A 20,717-nucleotide genomic window follows, 5' to 3' on the forward strand; every position below is an offset into this window, starting at 1 on the left:
ATAATCTTTTCATCTATTTTCAAAGCGTCCCCAGTAGTCTTATAATTATTATTTTGCCATTTTTTGGCTAAAATTTTAAAAACGGTTATGTTTTCTAGGACATATTTTTTGCAGAGGAGCAGTAGTTGATTAGAGCCGCCCCCTTCCCATCATTCATCGGTTTACATGCTCTTCTGCTAGCTTACGACCCCTCACACCCCAAACTTAACATTACTGGTGCAACAAAAATGGTAAGCAACATTGGAGCTATCCAGCCATACAGTTTTGAACCAGATACCAGATCAGATGAGGAAAACAAAGACGTACACGGATCTTTTTGTCTTTAAGTGGATGTATCAGAAGGGAGCAGAGCAGGGAGCTTGTGGCTTGCCGTAGTAGCTCGTGCATCACACAATACAATCTTTTTCCAATGGCATTTTTGCATCTGCTCCTGATTCACAACTGTATTCATAAATGTCCACCAGCACCGAGAACATGTTAAAAACACCAAAAAAATTGATTTTAAATGGAGTGGGTCTTTAAAATTTGACACCAGAACACTTCTCCTCCATTACCCAGGCATCTTCTAACTCTCCAAGATCTTGTTAAACAGTCAGAAACTCTACTGACACCTCTCCTAAATTCTTCCATACCTCCACCGATATGCTGTCTGGACCAACTGGCTTCATACTCTTCATTCTCTTCAGTATCGTCCTCACTTCATCCTTACTGATGTTTTTTACTTCCTACTCCACAGCATCAACCTCTTCTCTTCTGTGCTCTTTAACAGTTTCCTCATCCATCAGATCTTCAAAGTTCTTCCATCTTTCCATCGTACTTGGGGAACCTGTTAACACATTTCCATCCCTGTCCTTGATTGATCTCTGTTTCTCTGCTGATCTTCCTCTTTTCTGACCACAGCATTTGTCTCCCTTCATTTGACAAAGTCCACCAACAGCTGTCCTAGAAATTATTTTATTAATTTATTTCTATTTTTTAACAAACTTTATTATGAACTAGACAAAAGCTAACAGGTAAAAGAAAAAACAATAAAATACTGTGCAACCTGCTCATCAACAATCAACATTTACAGTTCAGAGGTTTACATTATTTTATTGAACATAAAATATAAAAAATATTTAAAAATATGCAGTTCCTTTGAAAACGGATGTGTCCAAAGTCCGGCCAAATGTAGCACACATTCAAATTTCCACCTGCCAATGCGGTCCTGTGCACTTTCCAAGATTTTTTTTTAGAATTTCTTGAATGGAATCGGCTAAATTACGTTATAAGTCGTTGTAAACCTGTGGCAAAAACCCGTAGCTACTTAACCTTCAGAGCCTTAAGGGCCAAACGAGAAGAACAGATTTATTTGAAGAAATGAAAAATGTGCCATTCAGCTCATTTGCATTTAATATTATTTGTAAGGACTGGCTTTCACACATTTCCACCAAATCGGGGCATCTTTGCAAAAAGGCTGGACACCCCATCTTTAAAAGATGTAGCCTTCATATTTTTTGCATGTCTTCTGGTGTTTTGTAGAATGATTTAAAGTCCAGGTGGACTTCTGTTCTTTATTCTGTCATTAAAGTTGAGTTAGAAAACAAACTCCTCTCTGTGAGGTGAAGCCTCCAACCCCCCAGCAGTGGGATCGCCTGCTGCACTTCAGCTGGAACACCCGGATCACCACCTCAGTCCAGATCAGCGTGTTGCAGGGAGACATGTCTGGCTGGGGGGGCTTCTTCGTTTCTCTCCTTAACTACAAGACAGAGAAGTATGTCATCGCTGAGAACAGGAGAATCGGGATTTTGTTCAGGCTGTATCAGCTGGCCGTGCTGGGATACATTATCGGGTGAGAGTTTCTCAAACTAAACATAAATGATTTGGTGGTGGTATTATATCATGGGTGTAAAATTGTTGCTGGAATCAGACTTTGTTTGTGTGAATCCACACACATAACGTTTCTTGACTTGATCTATGTTGTCTTTGAAATCTCCCCTCGTTTCATGTTACAGAGCAGCAATAAAGTTATATTCTGCCCAGTGCAGCTCTCACATGCATGCATGAATGCATGCAAAATGCATGTCATTGCAAAACTGCTTCATTGTCAGAGCTGCATGCAGAAAATAACTCACTTGCTTAGAACAAACTGCAGAAATATTCTCTGCATCTATGTGTCCTGAAATCATCGTAAAATGTTGATTATGTGCTTCATATAAGTAAAAAGAATGTCTCTGAAAGATCTAAAAGTGCTGAATTTGTGGTCAATATCCAAGGTGGGTGTTTGTTGTGAAGAAAGGGTACCAGGAGAAAGAGGAGGCAGTCCAGACCTCAGTTATCACCAAAGTTAAAGGAGTCTCTCTGATCAACTCCTCACAGACAGGACCTTACCTGTGGAGCGCTGAGGATTACGTCATACCTCCAAACGTGAGTCTGTCGATGTTTGTCAACTTTAAAGCTGATTTAACAATGTTGCTCCCCTGTTGGACAGCAATTGGTTTAACCTTTTGCTTCTCCATCTCCCTCATCGATTTAATTGTTCTTGGCAGGGGGAGCAGGTTTTCTTCATTGTGACAAATTACATAGAGACCCCTAATCAGAGGCTGGGGTTCTGTGCTGAGGTGAGCGTGCACCAAAATCACATATTTTGTTCAAAGTATCCCTGTTTTCCTCCTAAAAGCGTTCTCTGCTCTAAGAGTCCTAAGGTGCCAAATGGAATGTGCCAGAGTGATGAAGACTGTCTTGAAGGGGAGAGCATTGCAGCTGGTCACGGTAAGGATTCCACGCTAAGAAGTCAATCAAATCAAAAATGTTCTCAAAATTACAGTTTTAGTAGTACATTTCGGTAATTTGGTTTATTGTGTGAAACTATTGACTACAGAGAACTGGAAAGACCCGCCCTCCTTATTGCTTTCCAAACAGGAAGTACCCATTTGTCATAAAATTCCAAAATCTAATTGACTTCTGTAGAGAAATTAACAGCTATTCCTCAATCATTCTGTTGGTAAGAATGACCATTCTTGCTCTGCTACCTCATTTTTAAAGTTCTTGATAATCTTCATTTTTTCATATTTGTTTCTGTAGTACAACTTATTCCAGTTATAAACTGACCAATCAGAGACCTCAATAAAAATAGGCCAATGTTGTCCTGCGTCCAACATTCAAAGCGTTTGATTGACAGGTTCTCCCCAGCCAGCTTTCAGGGGTAGGGGTGTGGTCTTCTAACATGCTTAGCCCTGATTGGAGCGAGTGGTTGCCATAAAAATGTGCTTTCAGAGCGACTCAGACCAATCACTGCTTACTGATGACGTCTAGCTCCAACATGGCGATGGCTGTATTGCAAAAAAAAGGCTACGAAATTGGCGTCGTTTTGTTGGAAGCGGAAGCAAGACATTTTCTTCGGGTGATGTCACACTCGCTCAGTCCAGTTCTCTTATACAGTCAATAGGTGAAACTTCTTTTTTTTTCCTTCTTGGTAGGAATAATGACAGGCTTGTGCTTGAACAGCACCGGGACTTGTGAAATTTATGCTTGGTGTCCTGTAGAACACAGCAAAAGACCCACGTGAGAGTTCTTCCTTCCTCACATAACCACAGAAATCTACTGTTTAATGCCACTTTACTGTGTTCCACTCTCAACCTTTGTGGACTGTAACGTGTTTTTTTGCAGGATCTTACTTAGTCTTGTGTCTTCTGCTTTAAGGGAGGCCTTACTGAGCGAAGCAGAAAACTTCACCATCTACATTAAGAACTTCATCAGGTTCCCAAAATTTGAATTCTCCAAGTAAGTGGCTGTAAGTGTCTGCTCATGTCTGCTGTGGTTTCAAGGCTGTGTGGCACTGTGTCAGATAGGGAGTATACATGTTTCAATGGCTGCTTTAAATAGCTTTTTAGTATGCAGCCAGCCTCTATTTATACCAGTCCATGCATTGCAGTCAATGTGACAGTGAAACAGTCATCTGAGACGTCCTTGACAACGGGCCTTGCTCTGGACAGCTGACAGATCAAATGGGGCTTGCCCAGCCAGATGCATCACTGCACTCACTGCTGTTCCCTGCTCACACCCTGAAGGAAAGCAGATCCACGGCTAACAATCAGTCAGGATCTTCTTTCAAGCACAGAAACATCTCTCCAAAGCTCCTCACTTAAGCTGGAGTGCACGTGTCTGACAGAGATGGACGTGTAATACAATCCTCCAAGATCAGGGTTGCTCAAAATGATCTGAAACTTTACACGTCTGGAAGTCAGATTCAGTAACAGTGTGTCTTGAGAAGCAGCCAGTGTGGTGAGCCTGATATGCTGCACATGCCGCTAGAGCAGGGGTGTCAAACTCATTTTGGTTCAGGGGCCACATTCAACCCGTCTGATCCCAAGTTGACCGGACCAGTAACATAAAAGCAAAATACAGCTTTGGTTTTTTGTTTTACTCAGTTGGACAAAATGCCTCAACCAACATGGTAGCCTAATCACTTATTATAACACATTCATTCACAGAGGCCAATGTCTCTCAAATAAAATGCATTTCACAAAAAAAAAAAAAAAAAATTGGTTTATTCAATTTTATACAGACTGAATATTTTACATCTGACACTGAAGCAATCCCGATAACAAACTCAAGAGGGGATATGGAAAAAAATGAAAGACCTACCCAAAATGTAAATGTGCAAATCAATGACAAAATAAACTAAATTAAACTTGCAACCATTTGTGAACATAAGAATTTGGAGTTAACCTCCTTTCTCTCCTGAAACTTCACCCGGCCATCAATATATCAATAATTAGGGGGGCGGCTGTGGTGGAGTGGGAGGGCGGTTGACCACCAATTGTAGGATTACGGGTTCAATTCCTGCCTTGCCTGCCCATGTGTCAAAGTGTCCTTGGGCAAGACGCTGAACCCCACCTTGCCTCTGGTGGAAGGTTGGCGCCAGAGTTCGGCAGCAGAGCCACCACCAGTGTGTGAATGTGTGTGTGAATGGGTCTGTGACTATAAAGCTCTTTGGGCCTTCGAGGAAGGTAGAAAGCGATATATAAGTATACACCATTTACTATTAGGATTCAAATCCTGTGCAGAAACACATTTGCTGTCATTTAAGTGTTCAAAACACAATGAAATGTTCAAGAATCTTTTCCTGGTTGGCTGCCTGAATTTTGTTGCAACACCTGCCTTCTTCCTGACTTTTAAAAGGATGCCATCAGAGACCAGACAGACGTCACGTGACCAGTTCACTCCAACATCGTCTGGCGCAATAAAAAGAGAGCTCACTATTTCAGCAGATGTTGTTGTGTCAATTACCTCAAGAAAATCCGCTGTGATGGTCTCCTCAACACCTCTAATATATATGCACAGCTGTATACATCTGTGATGTTGGTGCTCTCATCAACAGTGACCGAAAATACAATAAATGACTGGATTCCTTCATTTGGCCACCCAAGTCTCCTCTGAGATGTTGTAACTGCAATCGTAATCCTTGACAGACTCATGTTGGCAAAGGTCAACTGCTTTTTTGGGCACAAGACTTCTGTAGCCTTCAGCATTTTTCAATAAGTTCACCGTCCGAAAATGGTTTGGATGTTTACTCCAACGTGTTAGCAATAAGGTATCAATAAGGTATCTTTCACTGCTCCATCACTGACGCCACAGCTGTAGTAAATGCAGACGGTTGTTTTTTGGTCAATTCTCCTTAGCGCCCTCACCAGGGTTTACGCTCAGTGTGAAGGGGGCGTTTTTGTCACTTGGGGGGCGGTATTCAGCGGGTGTGAACACTGGTGAGGGCGCAAAGAGAAACTGACCCCGGAGGATCACCGCTCAGTTAGGATTGCAGGCCTGCAGTTTTAAAATGCAGGGTCGCCTGCGCGGTTGTAAGGTTTACTCACTCAGTTCCTGAATACGCCCGCTCAGTTGTCTTTACGCCCTTTCCCTTTATGGCAGAGATGAAACGCCATAGGTATGGCTGAGGGGAAGGATTAAAATGAGGCTAAATAAAGGTCACAGATGAAGTATCTAGATAAGTTTTTAATTTTTGTTATTAAGAATAATTTAGAAATTAAAGCAGCTATTGATTATGTCAAAAAAATATAAATCTTAAACTCTTTATCTAGTAGGTTTTGGAGAATTCCTGATCTGCATTATTGAACAGCAACAAACTGCTGGGTCACTGCACCATTATTTCATTTGGATAACGCAAGCTTAAGTAATTGGTCTTGGTTCTCTGAAACTTGAGTAAGCTTTTCTCTGCAGGACATGCCCCCTGTGAGCTTTTCTTAAATGACGTCAGTCTTGACTGGTAGGCTGAGGGTGATGTCTTCTCTGGAAGAAGGGCTTTTTTTTCCCTGTTTAAAGTCCAAGTTAAACTTCTCTCCTCAGTCTAGTTAAGCACACCTCATGTGACTCCAGACAGGATGGTCTGGTGAGATACTTCACTAATGTTACAGAGAACTGTGGTAATCAATCAGCCACGTCTTTTAACATTTATTTTGGAATCCTACTATGGGGTATGCAGACTCTTGTGTAGCCAGACAAACATAACTTCAAAGACTTTAGAGACACCAAATCCATAAATCTATTTTGGTAGCCAAGCTCAACACGGAATAAGGACTTTTTTACCATTGCCCTTATGAGTGGGTACGGAGCTGTCTACAGGCGAAAAATGAGCATCCCTGTATGGAGCGCACAGGGGGTCCATACAAAATATCCAAATTGTACAGCGCTGAGAGAACCCGTAGAGCTAAGATTTTCATGCAAAATTTTTTCAATGGGTATGCTGTGGGGAAGAGTTCATAGTGACCACTTATACGACACGTAAGGGTAGGTAAGGTTGGAGTAGGTGAGATGCAGGCACATTGTTAAGATTTTTTATTCTTTTGCCCCGCCAAATCCTGCAGACTGCACAAGAAGCCCAAAAGTTCCGTTTTATGTAATAATTGTGGGCCACTTACGTGCTCCATACAGATTTGCTCATTTCTTACTCGCATCTTGTCATGAGGGCAGTTGTAAGTGACTAAAGCTTTTTTTACAACTAGAGTGAAAGGGCAACCTTTTGACACCCGTACTTTCAACTAACATAGTGTTACGAACACTTCACAATACACTAACCACACGCACTACAATGGTACGTTCCATTTTCAACAAGTCTAATAACAATGGATTGGATTTTTTCTGTGATTTTCCTGATGCTCAAAGCGTTCATCTTTTGATCCATTGTAAAAGCATTCCCAGTGGTCTATTGATTATGGCTTTTAGTAAAAATCAATAAACCCTTTGTCGTTTGCTAGGAATTAGTTTCTGCAGAGCGGCAGGAGTTTATAAGAAATTCACCTTCGAAATGCTATTTTGTGCTTATTTTCTTTGCCCTCTATCATCAGAAAAGTGCCACAAGAACATGTTAAAAACACCAAATGCATGGTTTTCATTGAAGCGGGACTTTCTCAAAAACCGTCTGAGAGGCTCCATCTGGGAGTGAGAAGAGGTGTTAGACTGAGGAGAAAAGGTTGCATTAAACCCTTCAATTAGAAGAAACCCCCTCCTTCTATGGAGCACGTGTCACCTTCTGTCTGGTGGTCGAGACTTGGGTAATGTCAGAGAGCTTCTGGGAACATTGCACCACAAGAACATCTCATGGTAAAATACTATTAAGAATGATGAAAGAGAAGGCCCCCAATTTAACGATCACTCTGAATTGATCCACAAATAAATAAAAAACAAATAAGCTTCAGTTGGTTTTTGCTTTGAATGTTTTTTCAACCATCAAGTCACGATAGATTCTAGACAACATAATTATATATACAAACTAAAAAAAACATTGTTATCAGTCTGGATTTAACAGTGTTGTTACAAACCATTAAAACCCTTTAGCTGAGCCAAAGGGCTAAAGCCAGTTAGTTTGTCATTATGATGCTGTTCAACTCTGATCTTTAGAAATGTCTCTACATCATTACCATATGTGCATATTGAGATTTGCTTTGTTTAGGAAGAGTTCTCTGGAGCTTGTTGATCTAACTCCTCTATAACCTCTCAGGTCCAATGTCCTTGAAACCTCGGATGACAGCTACTTGAAGAAATGCTCCTACGACAGAGAGAACCATCCTTACTGTCCCATATTCCGGCTCCGAGATTTGGTCAGGAACACTGGGAATGATTTCCAGGACATGGCTGCCAAGGTAGAGAAATTCCATTTGAACACACTGTATAGTAGAGAGAGTGGATTGTGTTAAGATTTTGGAAGCATATTTACTGATGGAAAAAGAAAGTATCAAAGCTAAAGTTGCGGTATTAAAGGATTAAGGACAAATTTGGTACATGGCATGTACTTATATAGCGATTTTCTACCGGTAAGGCTAAAGCGTTTTAAAGTCCCAGTCCCATTCACCCATGCACACACACATTCACACACTGATGGAGGCTTTGCTGCCGAACATCAACCACCAAGAACCATTCAGTATTTTGGCAAAGAACACTCAGACACATGGGTGGGCAAGGAGGGAACCGTACGTCCTCTATCAGAGGTTGATCTAGAGTGGGGCAAAAATTCAGCCACCAATTGTGCAAGTTCTCCCACTCAAAAAGATGGGAGGCCTGTAATTATTATCATAGGTAGACCTCAACTATGATAGACAAAATGAGAAAAAAACAACCAGAAAATCCAGTTTATGGTGGAAATTATGGTGGAAAATAAGTGTTTGATCAGCTACAAACAAGTACGATTTCTGGCTCTCACAGACCTGTAACTACTTCTGTAAGAGGATCATCTGTCTGCCACTCTTTACCTGTATCAATGGCACCAGTTTGAAATGTTTATCTATATAAAAGACACCTGTCCACAACCTCAAACAGTCACACGCCAAACTCCACTATGACCAAAGAGCTGTCAAAGGACACCGGAAAAAAAGTTGTTGACCTGCACCAGACTGGGAAGACTGAATCTGCAATAGGTAAGCAGCTTGGTGTGTAGAAATCAAATGTGGGGACAATTATTAGGAATTGGAAGACGTTCAAGACCACTGATAATCTGCCTCCCATCTGGGGGTAAATAAAGGGAGATGACCACCCAGTAAGGTTTTTGTCTCGTTTCCTTCCTGGTCTGTTATTATTTCAGCTCTTAACAGGTTTTTTTCAACAGGTATTAGTGATTTTGAGTTTGTGGATCTTCAGTCTTCTTTATCTTTTACTGCAGTTACATGTCAGTTTTGGTGTTTAATGGATGTCACATGGATGCTGGTTTTCCTTTTTTAATCACTGGTGCTATGTATTACCTCCAGTGATGTTGAGGTTTTCTCATCTCCATAATTCCCTCTCATCGTTTCAGTTACACTAGTTTTTCATTTGTTCTTTAACAGACGGTCCTAGGATTTTATCTTCTTCAATCTGCTTAACCTTATATAATTTTTTCCAGGTCTTCTTACAATAGAATTTCTAGTATTTCTTTCCTTTTAGTCTCTTTTCTAGTTTGTCATTATGTGTTTTAAAAAGTTCAGTGTTTACACAAATAGTACATACATAAATTGAGATTTTACTTTAAAATAAATACATCCTAGAAGTTAGTTGCAAGGAATTGTTTTGTCTGTTTAAAAAAAAAAAGCAATCAATGAATGAGAAGACATCCTATTTGTCAGATTTTTTTATCGTCACCTTTCTGTGAGAGATATCAAGTTCCTTTGGTTTTTTGCAGAGTTGTTTGTAGTTTTTTGCAGAGAACTGCTGGTTTTCAGTCTTCCTTCTAAGGTTTCATACCAGTCATTATGTTTAAGCCCATCCTATACAGCTGAAAGAGACAGTAACAACATGTCAAGGATTAAAATATCTCCATGTCGCTTTTCTGTTTTAGTTTGGGAAATGGAAGCTTTGTCATGTTCAGTTGTTTTTTTTTGTCATATGTTTGGGTTTAATCCTCCTTCCACTGTCACACATTCAGGTTCACCAGTATTGCTTCTTATGACTCAACCCCATGAGGATAACAAAGACACCTTGTACTTTTCAGCTGCAGAACATATCAGGCAGCATCTGGCGACCATAACATCGCCCAGCGCCATCTGTGACTTGCTCTAATCTGTGTTTGCGGTCACTTCCTTTGTGTCTTTCAGGGCGGCTCTGTGGGCATTCTCATTGAGTGGAACTGTGACCTGGACAAAGACTCCTCTGAGTGTAACCCGCGGTACAGCTTCACACGACTAGACATGAACCTGAACAGTTCCATCACATCAGGATACAACTTCAGGTGTGTCGTCTGCTCGGACACAGAGACACTGTCGGCCTCCACGCATGCTTGATCTAATGATGCGTTTGCCCTGCAGACATGCCAGGTACTACAAGGATGAAAAGGGTGAAACTTATCGCACTCTGTATAAAGTGTATGGGATTCGCTTTGATATAATGATCAATGGTCAGGTATGGCAGAGTTATGAGCAGTTTGTTTCCTGAGTAAAAGGGCACCATTGTGGCTTTAGACTGAAAATCTTACTGTTTTGCAGGCAGGGAAATTCAATATTGTTCCTACAATAATTGCTATTGGCTCTGGTGTTGCTCTGATGGGTATAGTAAGTAATTTATTAGACTAAAATATTATTTTATCAGCTGATAGGCAAATGACTGCTGTTCTTTTGTCTTTCAGGGAGCCTTTGTATGTGATATGATTCTGCTGTACATGATGAACACCAGCTCTTTCTATAGAGAGAGAAAATTTGAAATAATAAACTTCAAGTATGACGCTCTGTATCATACCAAAACCAAACCATTGGAAAACTCGCTTTGCCTTAATCCTGATGTTTTGTATATTTTCTAATCTCTAGAAAAGAACGGAGCAAAACAAAAGAAGGGAATCACCGGGAAAGAAGATCAAAGAAGACAGCAGCAGAGAAAGACGACGCAAACTCTGTAAAGAAAATGGATAAAAGTGAAGTCATGGTGGAGGCGGCTCGCTCTGAGGGCAGCCAGCCGACCGTGGACAGACAAGGTCCCACCATTCCACGCAACACAGGCCAGAGATACTCCGCTGTTGTGTCCCAGCAAGCCGCAGAGCAGAAGCATCACATCACTTTTGCTTCACCTAACTAGCCGTGTCAGGATCTACCAAGCAGACGGACCCCAGACTCGTACATGTCTTGTTGGCGTGATGGAGACTGAACGAGTGTTCTCAGCAGTGGTTCGGACACTAATGTCAATAAAGGTAGATGTTCCAGGTCCATCAACAGACGCAGGCCTTTATCCAGACTCTTATGGTGTTTTTTTTTTCATCAGACTAAACAGCCAAAATCTTTGGCCAGTATGACATTATTTGGATTTTTAAAATAGTAGACTATTGTCTGCCTATTCATGTAGATACACACAGAAGAAATATTTCAAATGAACAGTTTTCCAGGCAGACGTGGAGCTTCTGCACCAAGTGGCAGAGTTCCGGGATCTTAGGAGAGAAAGAAAGGCGGACCATGAGGCTGACAGGCAGAGGGGTGTGGAGCTGCAGTGACGCAGCCGTGTATCGATCTGTTCTGAGAAAGAGCTGAAAAGCAAATCCTTTAGTTTCCAGCTCAGTCCCTGTGAATTTCCTCTGTAAGACGAGTGATCATTTAGAATCTAAAGAAATGAGCTTGGAGTAGAGCCATCTCAAAAAGCTCTCCAGATGCCTCCTGGAGCCTCTCCTGGGAAAATGTCACAAGCATGTCCCATCAGGCTGACGTTCAGAGTTCCAGTAGAAAGCTAGGACGTGATGGATGGACTACAGTACCAGTATGTCCCTCAGCTGACCTTAGGGTCCCCCAGCAAAGCAGAAAAATATGAATGGATCCTTGGAAAATGTGCAACGTGTTCATAATTTTTAAATAAAAGCTTTAATAATTACATCATTGAGTATTAAAGTTCCTGTAGAGTCCACAAGGCTGAAAAACCAGAAAAGTCTGTTTAAGGAAAGAAGAGAAGTGCAGGGTGGGAAACAAAGCATGCAATTACACAAAAGACAGAGACTCTTTTTAGTATTATAAACCAATTTGTCATAACTTATGTGAATCGATTGTTAGGATGTTATCCAAAAAGAAGTGTAAGCATAGCATAGACCATTTATGTATAGTATAACTAACTGAATATTTTTTCAGACTAAATAAGAGCATTTTAAGTCTATAATAGTATCACTTATAGTATAGCCTAACTATACTTCAATTATACTTGCAGACTGACTTTTGCTCTGGGTTAACACAGCAGGACTGTTAAAGCTCAGACAGAACATGTTGATTGTCTAAAATAACCTTTTATTTAGCATTTACGGGTATTAAATATCCATTCAAATCCTGAAAAGGTATTTCAAAAACTCCGCAAATCCTCTTATTTTTTAAGAAATCAACTTCATATGTGTGAAGAAGCCTTTTTTGCTCTGTACCATTCTGCATGTTGCAAACATTTAACCAGTTTGACAGAGTGTGACGTCAGACATGAAGCAGTTCCATCCAACCCTTTCTGCACTCCCGTTCTTATTCTGGGACAGTTTTGTTAAAGTGGAATTGTGAAGAAGGTGCAACAAATTTTAGTCTATTGAAGTCAGACGGGGTGTAAAAATCTTGTTTGGAATGAACTGAAAGATTAAAATTCAACAGCAACTCATCTGTGCTGAAAGAGACTTCTTAGTCACTGCAAAGAAAATAAATTGAATTTTCCTGCTTCGGGCAGAACTTTGCTCAATTTGATTAAAATATTTTGTGATGTAAAAAACTCCTTTTTAATAACAATGTGTGTTGTGAGGCACAGAAGTACTTTTTAAAACTCTATAAACTTTAATCCAATCTGGACATAAACGGAGGCCCAACAAGTCTTCAAGCTTCACTAAAAATATTAAAGTAATAAAGCAGATCTAGAAGTTGCATTGATTTAATGTTGTTTTATTCTGTTTGGTTCAGATCATTTATAGAGACCAAAATGTTTTTTATCCAATAACTGCCTCAAACATCTTTGAGATGTTATTGAGATCAATGGGGCTCAATCTTGAGGTCACAATAGCATGAACTTCATTTACATACCTTTAGGTCAGATGGATTCCTAATTTATATTTTAGGACTCTAAAGTGAGAGTTTTTGGACGACTGTTGAATTATTTTAGAACTTCTAGTACTACTTCATTCTCTTTCAGTCCGAATAAACCATCACAACATGAGAACATGCTTCTCCACTGACCTCAGTCTGCAGTCTTTTATATATAAACCGCCTGCCCTCTCTAGCACATGACCACTTCATTGATTAGCAGAAATATCACTGCATCAGTTTGCCTTTACAGAAATCCTAGAGGCCAGAGCAGAAGTCATAGAGCTCCACCTGGTGGTGGCAAAGAATAACTAAAGTGACTTGTTTCAATCTTTTTCAGGTGAAACTCAAACACTTCTGAAGTTTTCCACTTGTGTTCAAAAGCTTTTTTTTATGAAAAAAAGTGCACATTAAACAAATAATTGTAATTCATAATCCATTTCAAAAGCCACACCATGCGAAACATAGATAAAAAAAAGAACAACTGTCATAAATTACATCATAATTCTAACCCACGTTTGCTAAGGTGCGTCATTGTACTCGGAAACACATGTAACCGTAAAGGTTTGGTCTCAGTGTTCAGACTAAAATCACAAATAAAACCTTGGAGAGAATTAGAAACCAATGAGACATTAAAAATACCGAGTATGACTACAAAAGTCCGTTTAATTGTTCAAAAATAACAAGCAGTGACAAATCAAAACAAAGAACAAACCACAGGAATGGGTTTCCTGGCTTAAAGGCCTCATTGATTAACACAGTTACGGTAAATCCACAATTTCTGTGATTTTATGACAAATTCCTGAATACAACACCAAATGAGTAGCAAACCAATGGAAACATGTAGGACTTTAATGAATTCATATTTCATCTCTACTTCAGGTAATCACTTGACTCAAAGTGGGGATTCAGTCCTAAACTGCTTGAATCTAGGAGAGAAGAAGCAGAGAAGCTGAGCTGTGTTTTCGTTATGAAGTATCCATGACGGCCGTTTCTGCAACACAAAAACACGCTCAATGTACTTTTCGTCCTTCAATATTTTAGGGAGAGTATAAAAGTTATCATTGCAAATGCAAAAAGGGGGCAGTTAAAGGCCCATTCTGATAAAATGTGTGTTCTTGTGGCATTCTTCTGATGATATAGAGGCTTAAATAAAGAAAATGAAGAATACAAATTGTATTTCTGATTACTTTTTTATTCAAATTGTTGTGAATCAGAAGGACATAAAAAAAAAAGAGCGTATCTGAGGTAGAAAATATGCTGAGCGAGAGACAAGCTCCCTGCTCTCAGCAACGGGACGGGAAGAGGGGGCGGAGTTGCTGCGCACCAACAGTCCCATCCACAACTCAAAGGTGAAATTCTAATGAGCTACTGCGAGCGACGCAGCAGAAACTATGTCTAGAGAACGACAGGTTTTTTGATTTTGGCAAAAAACAGCAACATCATAATTAAAAAGAACACTGGGATCGGAGTGGGACTTTGAGAAATTCAAAAGTGTTGAGATTTGGTTTTTGTTTTTAAACTTGAAACTTACGTGTTTCGTTAAAGAGGAAGGAATCCTGGTACTCCTTCATGTACTGAGAGGACCTGGCCTCATCCAGGAACAGAGAGTAAACGCGTTTGATGTCCTCCACCTGAACTTCTGTCCCCTGAAGCAGCACAAACAAAAAGATCCCTCCGTGATGAAAACAGTCACATGTTCTCATTTACCAAAACACCAGAAAACAGTGATGCTGAGAGCATCTTCTTGTAGTGGAGCTTACTTTGCGCTTGCGACACACCAGCCCTGCAGTGCTGATCAGCTGGATGGCGTAACGCAGCGACGTCTCCATGCCGATTCGAGTGAGCACCGTGTGCGCTTCCTCACTTAGCTCCACATCCTCCTCCTCACACCTGAAACACCGGGAAGTGGATGTGAGTGATGCTGAAAACAGGAGCAGGGTTCGGTGGCGGGAAGCAAACCCGCGCTCCCACCTGATCTTGAGGATCTGCCTGGTCTCTTTTTCGGTGTACGGGGACGTGGCGATGATGAGCAGCCGGTCCAGGAGGTCAATGGGGATGCCGTGAGGACTCTGATAGTTTGTGCCACGAATTCTGTGGGAAAACGTACGAAAATAAAACAAAGAATGTTTTTGTGGGGGGGAGAAAAAAAAAATCAAAGATTATAAAACAACTTTTAAATTTTAGAGCATTAGTTTTGAAGGACGCGTAAGCCATACACATCAAAGGAAACAGCTGAAGTGAATCAGCAGCATGAACAGTACCGAGTGATGCCTCTGTTGGTGGCCATGATGAGGACTGGAGACAGGTCGCTCTCCAGGGCTCGGTTCAGGAAGGAGAAGCACTCCATGTCCAGCATATGCACCTCGTCAATAAATAACACCTGGAGCCGCACGCATGCACACACAGTTACCCTCAACCAAACACAAAAAGGATCCCAAAATGCAGGCGGCGGCGTACCCCTGGAATGATCTCCGCCTTGCCTTCTTCCCTCCACTCACACACTTTGGCATTGATCTGCTCTCGGACTTCCGACTTGATTTCTCCGGTGTCTCCGGAGAACAGAGCCAGGAAGCCTTGTGTGCGGCTGTTGATGACGTCGATCTCATGGAGGGACACTGTGTGCACCACCTCCTTCCTCTTCTGCAGCTCTCCTTCAGGACACTGGACAAACTGAGTCTGCAAGCAGAGGAAATGGACAGCAGTTACAGCTGATGCGGTTTAAGGATCAGCTGACGGTTCTCAAGAGAAAATCACTAGATCATCTTTTACCCTCAATTGTAATTGATTAAATTCTTTAGTTTTTGTTTTGTTTTTTCAAATTAGTGTCAGTAAAACGCAAAACTGGCTGGAATATCAACACCAACAACAAATATAAAACAAATACCATTCTCGTAATGAAACCGCATTTAGTGAATTTTGAAATTTAAGTGCATCCCCTAAACATATTTGAAGATCCACTCTAATGAAAACCCTGTTTTTTTTGTTTTTTATTTTGTTCTTGGGAGATTTTTCTCTTGATGGAGGAAACTTATCAAGAAAATTACAATTCTGACTATTTCTTTATTCAAATTGTTGTGAACCAGGAGCAGATCCTGTTTGAAAATGTTCCCATTTATGACGTAGAAACTACAATCGGCAGTTACAGGCTCCCTGCTCCGCTCCATTCTGATGCATCCGCCTGCAGACAAAGAGATCCATGAATGTCTTTGTTTTCCTCGTCTGAGCTGGAATCTGGATCTAAACTGTACGGCTGGATAGAACTAACATTGCTCGCCATTTTTGTGGCAGCAGTAATGTTAGGTTGGGGTTGTGAGGGGCTGTAAGCTAGTGGGAGAGTGTAAAAACAGAGCTCTCAGCAACAGGGACGGGAAGGTTGTTTCGCGCCGACAAATCAGAGGCAAATGTCTAATGAACTCCTGCATTGGAAACTATGTCACAGCTTCAACCCCACCTGCTTTTGCAGAACAAGACGTCACTGCTCCCTGTGTTCCATCCCTCCACCTTATTACGCCGTGTCTGCTGTCAGATTTTGTTTAGTGTCCTTCTTTGAGTTGCAGTCATTGCTGTTTGCAAAGACAAACATCTGCTACTGACCAAGTTTGTGGTCCATTAAATCTTTTTATTTTTTATTATATATTACTCATTTGTGGTTCATTTGACAGAGTGAAACTTAAAGCTTAAATGACAGAATCCACGTTTTTTTTTTTCATTTCAAGTCTTCATTATTTGAGACACTTTTTCATTTGAGCAGAAAGGATTCTCGGGATAAACAATATTCAGATAAGTTTTATGCAAATCAATGTCATCATAACCCAAGATTTTGAGATTAACCAGTTCTGAAGTTACATTTTCAAGTACAGTGTTCCCTCATTTACCGCTGGGGTTACGTTCTAAAAATAACCCACGATAGGTGAAATCCGTGAAGTAGGATTACAGATGTTTCAAGGCCGTAAACCTCCTCACTACACACTTTTTACACTTTTCTCAGACAAACATGAACATTTTCACACTTGTCTCTCTTGTTTAAACTCTCAAAGTTCTGTTTTATAGAATGAAAACAAAGATCTGATTGTGACAAAAGATTGATGTAACTCTGGTAAGATGAGCACATTGTGTAAAGAACAGAGAGGGGATTAATTGACAAGGTCAACAGCCAATCAGGACGCACAACACAGTGCTGTAAAAAGAAAAAAAAAACGTGCAGAATTGCAGTAAAAGAAAGCGAAAGGTGAACTGTGATATAGCAAGGGAACCCTGAAATCATAGTATTCATTATAATCTTCAAGTGATAACACTTACAGAGGCTTCAGGTGGACTTTGTATTTGACTATAACCCAAATTCAAAGTATGGTATTCAACTGTCCCATGCAGAGATCTTACCTGGGCTCCCATGGCGTCGTAGTCTCTGGCTCTAGTGAAGGAGCGCCCCAACTTGGAGATTTTCCCGGTGGCTTTGTCAATGGTAATAACATCACTAAAAAGTGTGTTTAAAGACAAACAAGAAAAGCTCCATTTAGATAGGACTGAGAAAAAAACAAAACCCAAACCTTTATATTGCTTTATGAGGAGAAGATGAACTCACCCGGCTTGAACTTTCTCTTTACTGAGGCTTTCAATCATCTTGTTCCCCAAGTCATATATTGTCTCCATCTCTGTAGTCTTCAGAGTCAGCTTCCCCACCTTTGCACCCTGATTAAAGCAAACCAGCTCAACATGAGGCGAATCAGCTAAATAAATCAACGTTTTCTAAAGCTATGGTATGGAAAGACTGTTTATGAAGTGAAAGGATCTTACTGTTCCAGTGGCGGGTCTGTCAATCTGGATTTCTACCACCTCCCCTTCAATGATTTCTGTCTCCTCTCTGGATTTATGGGGGGGAAGAGAGCGGACTTAATTTCTATCCAAAAAAAACAACCTAAACCTTGTTTATATACTTACTTGATTCTCACTCCTATAGCTTTTCTAAAAGCTTGGCTCAGTGCTTCAGTTTTGCTCATTTCCAGGGAAAAGATCTCACTTCCAGCCAGAGCTGTAAAGGGGGTGTCAGGGCCCAAAGACTGAGCAATACCTGTAGATGAAAGAAAAACATGCAACAAGCCTCAAATAGCCAACAGAACTTTGCCTCAGGTGGAAACTTGTATGCATCATTTCTGGTCCCATGCTCACCCATAGCAATAGCCGTCTTCCCCGTGCCCGGCTGGCCAGCAATCAGAACGGCCCTGCCGGCGATGTGTCCGTCTTTGATCATCTCCAGGATTATCCCTGCTGCTCGACGGGAGGCCAGCTGGCCGACCATCCCCTGTGACACCTGCAGGTGAACAGGGAACTCAACTCGTTCAGCAGCAAATATGCCTCATTCGGATTTTATCCTTTGACTTAAGGGACATTTTGAATGCTTTAAACAAGCTGCTAAAAGACTTTCCTGTTGGAATCACAACATGTGGGTTTAGTGCTGACAACAGGGCTTTAGAATCAAGTCTCGCTTTGCTACTTGACTACCTCTATACTGCTTCATGTTGTTTCCACACACAACAAAACATTAAAAGGTACATTCGAAACATTTTAACCTCTCAAGTTTAACAGCAGTTTAAAAATATCCAAATATGTTTTCCTCTGTTAAGTTTTTGCCTTTTTAAAGGACATGAATTACAAAAAAAAGCCATAATTTTATCAAAACTACAAACACCTAAAACTACTGAAGTCTTGGGTCAAAACAGAGATCAACAAACAGAAGTGCTGCACGTTACCTGTCTGGGCTCCAAAGCATCGTCCAAACCAAGGCCCCGAATGTGAGAGTGGGCCCCTAACCACACAAAGATGAAACTATTACACAAAATATTACAAACATACGGGAAATCATAGCAAAAATAAATACACACAGCTCATGTAGAGATAAGGCATGTTCTAAAGTTTACCATTCAATTTAAGCTTACCATTTATTTCTAAAGTGTTGAAAATCTGCATGGGGTCTTACCTATTCTTTCAATCCGTGTAATGTCCCGAACCTCTGGCACTTTTGTAGTTGCCATCTGTAGAATAATACATCAATGACAAGAAGAAAACAAAAAAATGCAAAGAAACATTTTTAAAACAATTTGCCTCATCGTAAACAAAAGAACAAATATTTTCAGAGGAGTTTAGGCCTTCGTTGATCTTTGACTAAATCTTAAGAGCATTTTTTATTGTTTGTTTAAAAATCCTGCTTATGAAAAAGAACAGCAAGAATTCCTTATGTGTGTGTTCAAATATCGATGACACTTTTGGATGTTTATCGTTTCCAAAGAGAGTTAAAATTTGCATCCTCCATTCACCAATGTTTTAGTGTTTTCCACATAGACTTTGTCAAAGCAATATAAATGTGGAATTCCTTTTATGCTCCACTTGTCCTGTCCGTTGTCATAGTGACAGCAATGAATGACCACACACAACACAACAGCAAAGCTTAGTCAACACTCTTTGACATTTTAAAATATATATACGCATATTTGTGAAACATATCTAGGAAGGAAAGTATTAGTAAATCAGGTTTAGAAAAATTGACACTTCACTGAAATTAGTTTATTTTCTAATATGAATACGGGGGGAGAAAATCGACAGGTAACATCAGCTAACGATATTAGCAAACAAGCTAGCATCATTCACACCGTTCATAACGCAAAACAACAGCACACGCCATATTAGCCGGGTAATAAAAGCCTGCATGACACGCGGAAGTACTTAAAAATAAATTGGCTATACTACTTGGGTGAAAATATTAAAGTCCAAATTGATTTTAACATCTACTACAAACTCAGGACTCACCTCCGCAGCCACACTTAAAAAACGTGAGAAGCGCCGCTTCTTTCTCAGGGAGTACTGGTTAAATGTGTCCGACAAGAAACATGCGAAGCCGTTCAGTTCCGCTACTAGAGTTTATTGGGACTGCCCTCTATAGACTCAAATGTGAATTACAAATCTGGCGTAAAAGCCCGGATTTGTTTTTGAGATGAAAGCTACGTTTTTGTCTTGATCGTCACGATAATGATAACCTGAAAATACTTAAATACTTCGAAATTATCTTTCTGTGTGTCAAATTTACTACCTAACAAATAATGTTTTTGGCATTTTTGATACCTATAACTATTAGAACTGAAATTTTAAGCATTCAAATACAGATTAAAGATTAGAAAGAAAAATAAACTCAGGTTGCTAATAATTTAAGACCTGGATTGCAGTCATCTGAACAAAATAAAACCAAGGAATCTAAAATTGTAGTTTAAAAAAATACTTTAAACTTAAAGAAATGCATAAGAAAACGTCACATTTTAAACAACTTATCATGCTGTTACCTTGAAAAAAAGATAATTAAACCTAAAACATCACAAATATTCATATATTTATTTCCCAACAAATGTAAAAATATGATCATGCATTAAAAAACATGTACTCCCTTAATATGCACTGCTTTTATAATGTGTGCTTGAAGTCCTTATGGTAATTTTCTCTCTTTATCATGACTTATATAATCCATAGGTGATCTCCTGAACCAAAACTGGTCAGAGAAACTAAGAGGTTTCAAAAACTTTCCATTTTGACCCAAAAGAAACCCTGTTGGTTTGCAGAGGATGTGACTAAACCTGATTAGTCTGAAGAAAAGCCCAGCAGCACTGCACAGATTTTTCCACTAGAGGATGCAAGATTAATGTTGTGCAAGGATCCTCATATAGACAAAGTTATAGTAAGAGATCTACTAATAAACCAAAG

General features: G+C 40.2%; 2 protein-coding genes across 3 annotated transcripts; one reads left to right on the top strand and one right to left on the bottom strand.

The window, feature by feature from the left end:
• Positions 1-961: 961 nt before the first annotated feature.
• On the bottom strand, positions 962-19,910 carry ruvbl2 (RuvB-like AAA ATPase 2). Of its 2 annotated transcripts, none has more exons than XM_078930426.1 (14): positions 19,776-19,910; positions 18,949-19,003; positions 18,722-18,777; positions 18,141-18,282; positions 17,913-18,042; positions 17,769-17,835; positions 17,557-17,663; positions 17,355-17,448; positions 15,432-15,650; positions 15,236-15,354; positions 14,946-15,065; positions 14,735-14,864; positions 14,506-14,620; positions 962-1,738 (listed from the first exon to the last, which is right to left on the bottom strand). In XM_078930426.1, the coding sequence occupies exons 2-14, from the start codon at positions 19,001-19,003 to the stop codon at positions 1,671-1,673; spliced, it is 1,422 nt and encodes a 473-aa protein (XP_078786552.1). In that variant the 5' UTR covers positions 19,776-19,910; the 3' UTR covers positions 962-1,670. The 2 variants fall into 2 exon arrangements, with proteins under 2 accessions (XP_078786552.1, XP_004076673.1); XM_004076625.4 differs by lacking the exon at positions 962-1,738 and adding an exon at positions 13,618-13,965.
• p2rx5 (purinergic receptor P2X, ligand-gated ion channel, 5) lies at positions 1,678-11,805 on the top strand. The gene is made up of 12 exons (XM_011483781.4): positions 1,678-1,831; positions 2,256-2,406; positions 2,529-2,600; positions 2,676-2,751; positions 3,459-3,543; positions 3,682-3,762; positions 7,994-8,135; positions 10,056-10,189; positions 10,266-10,359; positions 10,443-10,508; positions 10,583-10,671; positions 10,761-11,805. The coding sequence occupies exons 1-12, from the start codon at positions 1,701-1,703 to the stop codon at positions 11,023-11,025; spliced, it is 1,386 nt and encodes a 461-aa protein (XP_011482083.1). The 5' UTR covers positions 1,678-1,700; the 3' UTR covers positions 11,026-11,805.
• Positions 19,911-20,717: the final 807 nt, after the last annotated feature.

Source organism: Oryzias latipes, chromosome 14, assembly GCF_053564925.1.
Source record: "Oryzias latipes strain Hd-rR chromosome 14, Olatipes_Hd-rR_3.1".
In the NCBI taxonomy this organism is placed as follows: Eukaryota; Metazoa; Chordata; class Actinopteri; order Beloniformes; family Adrianichthyidae; genus Oryzias; species Oryzias latipes.

What these genes read in the sequence shown, in the direction of transcription:
- p2rx5 (XM_011483781.4), top strand. Translation starts at nt 1,701, where the DNA reads ATGTCTGGCTGGGGGGGCTTCTTCGTTTCTCTCCTTAACTACAAGACA. An exon ending in GAGCATTGCAGCTGGTCACG is followed by an intron (nt 2,752 to 3,458) that starts GTAAGGATTCCA and finishes CCTTCTTGGTAG; the next exon opens with GAATAATGACAGGCTTGTGC. An exon ending in ATATAATGATCAATGGTCAG is followed by an intron (nt 10,360 to 10,442) that starts GTATGGCAGAGT and finishes ACTGTTTTGCAG; the next exon opens with GCAGGGAAATTCAATATTGT.
- ruvbl2 (XM_078930426.1), bottom strand. Translation starts at nt 19,003, where the DNA reads ATGGCAACTACAAAAGTGCCAGAGGTTCGGGACATTACACGGATTGAA. An exon ending in TACACGGATTGAAAGAATAG is followed by an intron (nt 18,778 to 18,948) that starts GTAAGACCCCAT and finishes TTGTGTGGTTAG; the next exon opens with GGGCCCACTCTCACATTCGG. An exon ending in ACAGACCCGCCACTGGAACA is followed by an intron (nt 17,664 to 17,768) that starts GTAAGATCCTTT and finishes TGCTTTAATCAG; the next exon opens with GGTGCAAAGGTGGGGAAGCT.